Source organism: Osmerus eperlanus, chromosome 6 (assembly GCF_963692335.1).
Source record: "Osmerus eperlanus chromosome 6, fOsmEpe2.1, whole genome shotgun sequence".
NCBI classification, from domain to species: Eukaryota; Metazoa; Chordata; class Actinopteri; order Osmeriformes; family Osmeridae; genus Osmerus; species Osmerus eperlanus.
The window spans coordinates 10038253-10046998 of record NC_085023.1 but is presented as its reverse complement, the minus strand read 5'-3'; the positions used below and the strand labels follow the sequence as shown (position 1 = coordinate 10046998).

General features: G+C 41.5%; 1 protein-coding gene across 1 annotated transcript in view; it reads right to left on the bottom strand.

Annotated features, from left to right (window-relative positions):
* Positions 1 to 601: 601 nt before the first annotated feature.
* Positions 602 to 8746, bottom strand: part of myofl (myoferlin like) — a 33781-nt gene continuing 25636 nt past the window's right edge. Inside the window, exons 33-53 of the mRNA XM_062463363.1 lie at positions 8360 to 8541; positions 7922 to 8080; positions 7701 to 7802; positions 7339 to 7500; positions 6674 to 6839; positions 6134 to 6210; positions 5799 to 5897; positions 5543 to 5671; positions 5025 to 5180; positions 4837 to 4928; positions 4582 to 4752; positions 4231 to 4379; positions 3579 to 3718; positions 3236 to 3324; positions 3039 to 3134; positions 2819 to 2960; positions 2636 to 2735; positions 2311 to 2504; positions 2114 to 2223; positions 1180 to 1327; positions 602 to 1055 (exon numbers count right to left, since the gene is read on the bottom strand). Coding sequence (XP_062319347.1) covers positions 1017 to 1055; positions 1180 to 1327; positions 2114 to 2223; positions 2311 to 2504; positions 2636 to 2735; positions 2819 to 2960; positions 3039 to 3134; positions 3236 to 3324; positions 3579 to 3718; positions 4231 to 4379; positions 4582 to 4752; positions 4837 to 4928; positions 5025 to 5180; positions 5543 to 5671; positions 5799 to 5897; positions 6134 to 6210; positions 6674 to 6839; positions 7339 to 7500; positions 7701 to 7802; positions 7922 to 8080; positions 8360 to 8541 — 2702 coding nt within the window. The 3' untranslated portion in view covers positions 602 to 1016. The remainder of the gene's footprint in view (positions 1056 to 1179; positions 1328 to 2113; positions 2224 to 2310; positions 2505 to 2635; positions 2736 to 2818; positions 2961 to 3038; positions 3135 to 3235; positions 3325 to 3578; positions 3719 to 4230; positions 4380 to 4581; positions 4753 to 4836; positions 4929 to 5024; positions 5181 to 5542; positions 5672 to 5798; positions 5898 to 6133; positions 6211 to 6673; positions 6840 to 7338; positions 7501 to 7700; positions 7803 to 7921; positions 8081 to 8359; positions 8542 to 8746) is intronic.

Genomic DNA, 8746 nt, shown 5'->3' with positions numbered 1-8746 from the left:
AACCGAATTTGCACAAAGGGGCGGGCTTCATGATGAGTATCCTAGCAACGGTGTCAGAAAGGAGTTTACTGTCGTTCAAAAGACCAACTCAGTCTTCAGTTTCATAATATCTATATGATTCTGTTTTTCAGTCGTGGTGGCCAAGAGTAGTTTCAGTTTTCTGGTTCAGTATTTGTAGATCATTTTTTAGTTTCTAAAAAGTTTCTATAATATACTGAAAAACTATAATAACTATTTCATACGTTTTAAAGGCATTTATTGGTAAAACATTCAATATATGCAAAGAGTCCCCCATATTATAGCACTCAATCTGCTCTTTTAATACCATCAGAATGATAGTGACTAGTACTCATTCACAATTTCCCATTTGCTGAGGGTCCTAATGGGTGATCTGTTTTCCCTCTGGAAAATTTGTGTCAAACATAAGTGTTTGTATCCCCCACCCCCTTTCCCCCCACTGTGAAGCGCATTGTGTTGCCTCCTGGTATGAAATGCGCTATATAAATAAAGTTTGATTTGATGAAATTACTTGTCAAAAAAGTTTGTTGGTCACTGTATGCCAGGGCCCAAAATCACTGAAATTTCCGATTTGTGATGGGGGAGGGGGGCAATTAAATTTGTATTTGATGTGAATCAACACCACAACAACTGAAGCAGGAAACTTTGCAAACACAAAATGTATGTCATTGCCAATACTTTTGGCCAGGACTGTAAATGAAAAAAAAGCTGAATGTTAGTTGAGTAATGATGGAAAAACAGTACAATATTTTCATTAACATGAGAGTATTTTTAAACAGATAGCCTACTGCAAGAGTAGGCCTACAACATTTGTAAAATGACAAGATAAGGAATGTATGAATCCAAGTTATAAAAACAAGACTATGGCAATCGTAAATGCCAAAACTTAATACAACTGAAAGATATTTCATTGGTTTGAAGAGTGTCCGTTGTAGATTTGTGCAAATATGGTGTAAGGCAGGCTGACATCTGAACCAGTGTGCTCTATAATTCTTCTTCTAGGAGAATGGTTTCACAATTTTCATTGAAATGTAGTTCTGTGGATGAAAAAAAAAGAATATTTTCATACAATTACAAACATTTTTGCAGTTTATACAGTACATTCTGCATGTAATGAAAGTGTGGGAATGTATTCTGCATTGTGCTTATGTGTGTTCCTACCGGTAGTGAGTACAGCAAGATCCCAAGGAACAACAGAACAAGTATCAGCAATATCGAACCAATGAATATCCATTTGAATTTGCGCCAAATTATGAACTTCATTGTCTTGCAAGGATTTGTGAACCAGAAGAAGGAGGTGTCAGGACGACTGTGAGAGGGTAGAATAGCATTCAGTTATTTTTAGGACACATACATATGATTTATAATCCCATAAGTGTATAATTGTTATTTAAAATGACAGGAGTGACAACAATATGGCTTGTTTTCTAAATCATCACCAGATCTATGCAACTCAATTGCAGTTGATCACGCCCTTTGTATTGATTTATTTTGTCCAATTGAGAGGACATCCTGGACTTTAAAATGATGTCACAAATGTGAGCAACCTCAGGAATAGCTATATAATTGTAGTTAGTTAATTAAGTTATAGATGCATACCTACAAATAAGAAATGTTGTGACATTGCTTTTCCTCAACCTTTTTTATTAGACAAACCCCCAACACAATTGTGGTATAAAATGTAAATATGTTAAAAGTTTTTTTTCTTCTCTGATAGGCTTTAACATAAATTTTAGTAGGTATTGAACACTGTATAATAATGTTGGTTGGCTTGCTACAAATTCATATGGATTGATCTCTGTCTTCATATAAAGGCCTTGTTGTGTTGCAGAGGTTTTCATCATATTACATATATTATTTTGTACTTACAATATTCTATAGTACTTTTACATGTTTATTGTTTGCAGGGCTCCTTTTCTTACAGTAATACAGTAATTCTCAACTGTTGGATGCCATGCTTAAATAAAGAGAATGGTATGGACGGACGGACAGATGGACAGACAGACATATATAATATAACTTTCTTTTCGCATTTGTAAACTTCAGTAAATATTGATCGTCAAAAGAACAAGGTGAGGTGTTTATGATGTCTTACTTGGGATGCTCCAGTTTAGGGTTCATATTGGGCTCATCTCGTCCCTTTCCAGCAGGTTTCTCGTCCACCTCTGTTCCATCCACTACTTCAAGAGTCATCTCAACCTTTCCCTGTGTAGAGGTAAAGTGACAGTCACAATAAATCCTATTGTGTGTGCAGCAACAGTCGTTTACCATTCACAGTAGGGCAAGGCGTACTCCCAGAACATGCTTCCCGTCCTGTTCGATGACACATGGCCACCAGCCACGCACAGACTTCTGGGAGAAGAGAGAGTTGGGCTTTGGTCTTTTGGAAGGGGTGGTGTCTGTCACTCCTGGTATCATCTTCAGACTGCATTTCTCAGAGGTTTTAGCCGGAGGGATCAGATGGAGCAGGTTGAGTTCTATGGTGCCTGTGTGAGAGAGGACAATAAGTTGTTTCATTAAGATAGTAAAAATACTAGGATAATGTATATAAAGTATAATGAGTCTCCCAGACTACCATCCCAGCACCTCTTACTGCACTAACAAAAGTGTCTCTTACCTAAGTAGTCATCCAAGGAAAATTTATCATTGTCCCAAATTTGAATGATCAGCTTTGGGGGTGTTCTAAACTCAGTTTTGTCCAGGCTCCAGAAATGCTCCTTCAACCAAATCAAACAAAAACACATAAAAATACAAATTTGTGACTTAATTCATCCTAACTTTGAGTAAGCATTGTTCTCACTTTTTTGGACACAAGGCATAGCTGCTCTGCAGGCAGATAGTCGAAACCAAAGATTAATCTCCAGTTGAAGTTGCCGTCGCCATCCAGGGACCTGTAGTGGACGTCGGTCTTCTGCTTGTCCTCCTCCATGCCTGGCATCCATCTGCAAACGAGCAACACAATGACAAACAACACTTGGTTGCTGATAACTTCTTAGCTGAGTAGCCACGTCCAGTCGTACCCTTTGACATAGATGTCACTCATGTGTTCACCCGTGATGCTGGTTTCATCCAGTATGACATCGGTGGTGTTCCAAATAATGGCCCGCAAGAAATATCTGTTCAGAAACATGTAACTTCGCATTAGAGTATGCTCTCTATTTAACTATAAAACCATTAACATCAGTGTAATCACTCCTTTTCATCCAGCATCACTCACTTCTTGGCTTTGCGGGGCTTGATGTCACAGGGCGGTCCCGGTGAGCCCAGGCTTTTGGGAAAGATGTCCACCCACATCTGGATCTTTCCCTATAAAACAACAACATCCAATATGAATAGTATGTTGTGTCTAATTGATTTCAACGGAGACAAAGATCATGACTTCTTACTCAGGGTTGTACCAAAGATACTGTTAAATGAGAGGATACTGTGGATAACTCATGATATTATTCAGAGACATTTCCAAGCATTTCCGGACAAATTGTTATGGTGGCTATGGACACAGATGATGAACTATTGCATGTCAGTAGGATCTCGATCTATAAGGCTATGAGTGGTCGGACCTGGGACAGTGTCGGTTGGTAGGAGCTGTAGAGAGTCCTGGTCTCCACATGTTCATGTACAAGCCCCTGGGTCCTCAAGACATGCAGGGCCATCCTCTCCTTGGCTGGGCCCAGATGCTGGTGGATCTTTTTGTCAGCCTCTAAACACGAGCACACAAACAGGATTAGGACGGAGGAGTAGCTTTTGTCAAAAAAGTAATAATGAGACACACAGTGGACAAACTGGTACACTGTGTGTAACAAAGGCCCAAGATGCCGTGGTGCTAGAGTAGTCAGGGGATCCAGTTTTGTACTGCAGGTCTCTACTTTGTATTTATTTCTATTGTATATTGAATTCAACGTTTGTGTATGTTGTATTTTATTACTTCTGCTAATGTTGCAATGTAATGCAATTACTCCCAGGGAATTAATACAGTGCTGCTATACTCTACTCTACTCTACTTACTTTACGGGGGAGTCAGATGGCTGAGCGGTTAGGGAATCTAGCTATTACTCAGAAGGTTGCCGGTTCGATCCCCGGCCGTGCATATTGACGTTGTGTCCGAGGCAAGGCACTTCACCCTACTTGCCTCGGGGGTAATGTTCCTAATGTACTTACTGTAAGTCGCTCTGGATAAGAGCGTCTGCTAAATGTAAATGTACTGTGCTTTACCGAAGTCCATCAGGCTGTATTCTTTCCCTGCGAAAGACAGAGAGCTGCCGTCTCCCTCTATGCGGGGAGAGGAGATCCCTCTGAGCTTGGCCAGGTTCTGTAGGATCTGGATCGGCTTCAGCTGATCTCTCCACTTGTTAGTCCCAGAGCTGTTGAATAACAAAACATGTGATTGTACAGGTGTACAGTACCATTCCCAGTAGCATTTAAAGACACACACACATCATTTAGAATTACAGCACACACAGGGACATCATTCAGAACTATGGCACACATAAGTATATTTATTTGAATGATGACACACACAGGTATATCATCTATAAAGAGGCACCAAGGGAAAGCGTGACTCACATGCAGTAAGACTGAGGGAGACCACAGTAGGAGCCAAAGCGAGAGAGGAGTCGGTTCTCCACATCAATAACCGTTTCACCCACTTTCTCATCCCTGCTCAGCAGGTCAAAGTCATACACAGATATCTTCAAGTCCTTGTCCTGAGGCAGGAAGCAGGACAGCTCAAACACTCTGGAACAGGAGAGGGAAAACAGTTAAACATATTTGTAAAAAATAAATAATCATGATTTTGAGCTATTCACTTCATTGCTGTACCTTCCAAACTCCGGATTGAGGGTGTTGGGTTTGTAATGTTCCCTGTCATCTATCGATTTCCTTCCCAGAGAAATCTTAATGTATGGATCACACTGAAAAGAAATTCAAACAAACAAATTCATTCTCATGAAACTGACAGTTTGGTTATCCTCCTGGGAACTAAGGTTGGCTTGGCCCAGCAGACTAACCAAGCCATTGTTGTCCTTAGGCTGCAGGTCCATACAGCGAACCACATAGATCCTCACTAGGCACTCCTGTGGCCTGCTCTCAGGCAGCTCCCTGAACTGGCGGGGAGGAACAGGCACCGCCGGATCATCTGACAGGGGGTACACCCGGAACGAGCCCTGAAGAGACACAAACAAAACCGTAAAAAGGGTCATGATAACTTTGTGTTATGTTGTCTCTTCCGATTTCAGAACATCAAGATTTGGCAGGTAACAGCTCAAAACCACCGCCAGGGGGCAGACAAAAGCTTATTATTCACACAGACATTAAATCACAAAGTGATTTGTTGATCATGTGCACAGTGTACCACAACGTCATCCTGAACAATTACATTCGTATGACATGGCAAGCATCAACTATGCTTTAATCATAAAAAGGAAATATGCATTTGATGTGTTTGATGTATTTCAAATGTGTACAGATTGGTAATACACTAACAGTATTTAAACAGAAAAGTATTTTAAGTGACATGTCCATTCACCTTGAACTCTCCCACAACAGAGGGGTCATCCTCCTCTTCCTCACTCTTCCCTCTCTGCAGCTTGAAGGTGTGGCAGAAGTCTGTCAGCCCTTGGAACTCTGGGACGTCCTCCAGCTCGCTTTGGTGTACCTGAGGCAGGACGCACACACACACACAAACATGTACACACATGCCTGTGTGCAGATTGCACAGATATTTCTAGCAGGACATTTTCCTACTAACTATTTGCTAACAGTGAGTGTCATGTCTCCCTCACTTTCAGAGTGTCGTATCCTTTCTTCAGGTAAGGTCCACACCGCTCCAGTTCTCCAATGGAGGCATAAAACTTACACCACCAGTCAACAACCTCGTCCTCCTGAAATGAATTTAAAAATACCAAATAAATCAAACAGGAAATACCGTTTATTGCCAGAGTAAAAGCAGGGCTTCACCTTATTTTCATTAGTCTAAAAACCACAAGAGAACATTCAGGAGACTAAGTCAAAGAACAACTGAGAGAGAATTTAACTAATCAAATCGACAAATAATACGTTTGTTTGGTACATTGTTGATGACTCAGCATAAGACTTCTCTGTGAAGGCACTCCATTACCTGAGTATTCGAGATGGGGCTGTCTCTGTCCTCAATGTTGATGATAAAACTATCCTGGGCAGCTGCTATCATGGACACTGAAACAGATAGGCCAGAGAGTATCAAACCACCATAAAACATGTGGTGGTGATAGGCTATGTGTGTGTATGTGGGTCTGTGTTAAAATATTCATGTGGGGTAAGAGAAGACCCCTCTCTATAAACTTATCGGGACATTTTCTTGGTCCTCACAAGTGCATATTTCTAGGGGATTTTTAGAGGGTTTAGGGATACAATTAGAGTAAGGGTTTGAATAACATTAAGGTTTGGTGTTTGGTCTGGTTTTTGGGTTAGGAGTAAGGAATAGGTATAGGGTTCAGGTTAGGTTTTTGGGTTAAACTTATAATTAGGGTTAGGGAAAACATGTTCTTCAGTTCCATAAGAACAGCCACGCAAACTTGTGTGTGTGAGAGTGTGTACGTGTGCGTGCATGCTTGTGTTCGGTAGCAAACTAGGAGTGCCATCTTTCCTAATGACAAGACCAAGTCCTGACTTGTCATACCTTTGGCAGACATGATCCCCTCAGTGTCATTGCAGTAGGGGTCACAGCGATACTCCTCCAAGGTGTCGATAGTGCACTGACCCACAATCGGCTTCCTGCCAAATGGCCTGTGGTCTATCACCTTCAGCACTATGGGAGGGGTGTACATCTCTTCTTTGGGTAGGAGCTAGACATAAATTACACCAGAGCTGTATGTTAAAACCATTACAAACTGATGGGCAAACAAAAAGTATCTCTAGGACAGTGGTTCTCCACCCTGGTCCTCAGGGAACCCCTGTCCTGCATGTTTTAGATGTTTCCCTGCTCCAACACACCTGATTCAAATAAATGGGTAATAAAAATCTAATTCTGTAGAAGCCTGGTAATGAACATGCATTTGGTTGAGAACCACTGCTCTAGGATGTGTCGCTAAATGTGATATTCTTATTGTTATCAAGCATAATATGCTTGAGTATTTATATATGTTTATATAATAATTTACTTTTATTTATTTTTAAATAATATTTAAATTCCCCAATCAATGAGACAAATTGATGATTGGAGGACAAGAAAGGATGAGAGGCATAATGGTAATAACTATGACTTGAATAAATCGCTCATTTTATTTCCCTCCTCACAAACTTAGAACGAGACCACAAGCAGAGCAATGAGAGATGGGGCAGTACCACTTTAAGGAGGAGAACAGAACTGGGGAAGTTGGGGTTCTTTTTGAAGTTCTTGATGACGGTGGTCTGTACAACCTCCCCTCCACATTCCACAATCAAACTGGGTGATGACACACTAGCTAGTTGATAAGCCTTCATGTTCCGCAAACCCCAGGTCAGGATCTGTGAGAAAATACACACACACACATACACACAAACCCATTATTGCTCAAACACAGATATGGACAGACAGAAATAAAAAGTTTCCTAGTTTCACCAATTCCTCAACAGCAGCTGTCTCACGGTGGTGCTAAGCATGTCTGATCATGCAGTGAGTTTGATGTGTGCATTTGTTTCTGGATTCCAGGAAAAGCTTTCAACACCTCAATGGCAGTGAGCTGAACCACAGGCCGTATACCCTGAGGAACCATGTAGAGCTTCTCTCCCCTTCTGGGAGGAACCAGGGGCAGGTCCCCTTGATTCACCTGGAACAAATTAGCATTAGCATATTAGCATTTGGTTGTTAGCATCACCTATGAGACAATGCGAAACCCAAGAGTTTAGAATCTCAAACAACGAATCAAGGTTTCCCTCAGTAGGTTACCTTATCCTTCAGAAGGAGCTCAGCAGCCACCAGCATGTCACCGGCACCGTGGCCCTTCTTGATAATGGGGAACCACAGCAGTTTGGGGCTGATGGCTGTGGCAGGGTTGAGCTTCACTATTGGAGGGCAGCGACACCACCCCATGGGCTCGTCTTTACCCTGGCAGACACACAAAAGACACAACGGCCATCAATATGCTGGGATGTGGGTGGAAGGGAAGGGGAGGGTAATGTGTTGTTGACATAACATGACAAACCGACGTACAGACACAAAATTATTAAAAACATTGTATATCACCACATGGTAAGAAGGTTAATAACCTCTGTACACATTGTGATTGATTTAATTTGTATGCATTCCATTAGCGGATGATCTGGAGGAGATATAGAGGGGTATTTGCAGTCTATACCATGTGGTACAGAACAGGACAGTACCTACCACCTGGTCACTGTCAAAAATCTCAAGAACAACGCTGGGGGGGTTGTGGGCGATGATCTGAGGGTCACCGTAGATCTCTAGGTCATCAAAGATGAGGGTTTGGTCCCAGGTGGGGTTCAGAGTGGTTCGGATGATCTCAGTGGTCTTACTGACATGAAGGAAGGATACATGGGCGTAGGGATCTGGAGGGGGAGACAGGTCCTTGAAGCAATCAGTGTTGGCTTGTGGGCAGGCATTGCACCTGATAAATCATTAAAGCAAGGCATCACTGTACCCTGTATTTTTTATTTTAATTTTAATTAAGCCACATTCCCAACACAATACAAAGTATACAAAACATTGTACCTAATTAAAACTGTAGAACTGTACATTAGTGCAAAATAGAAA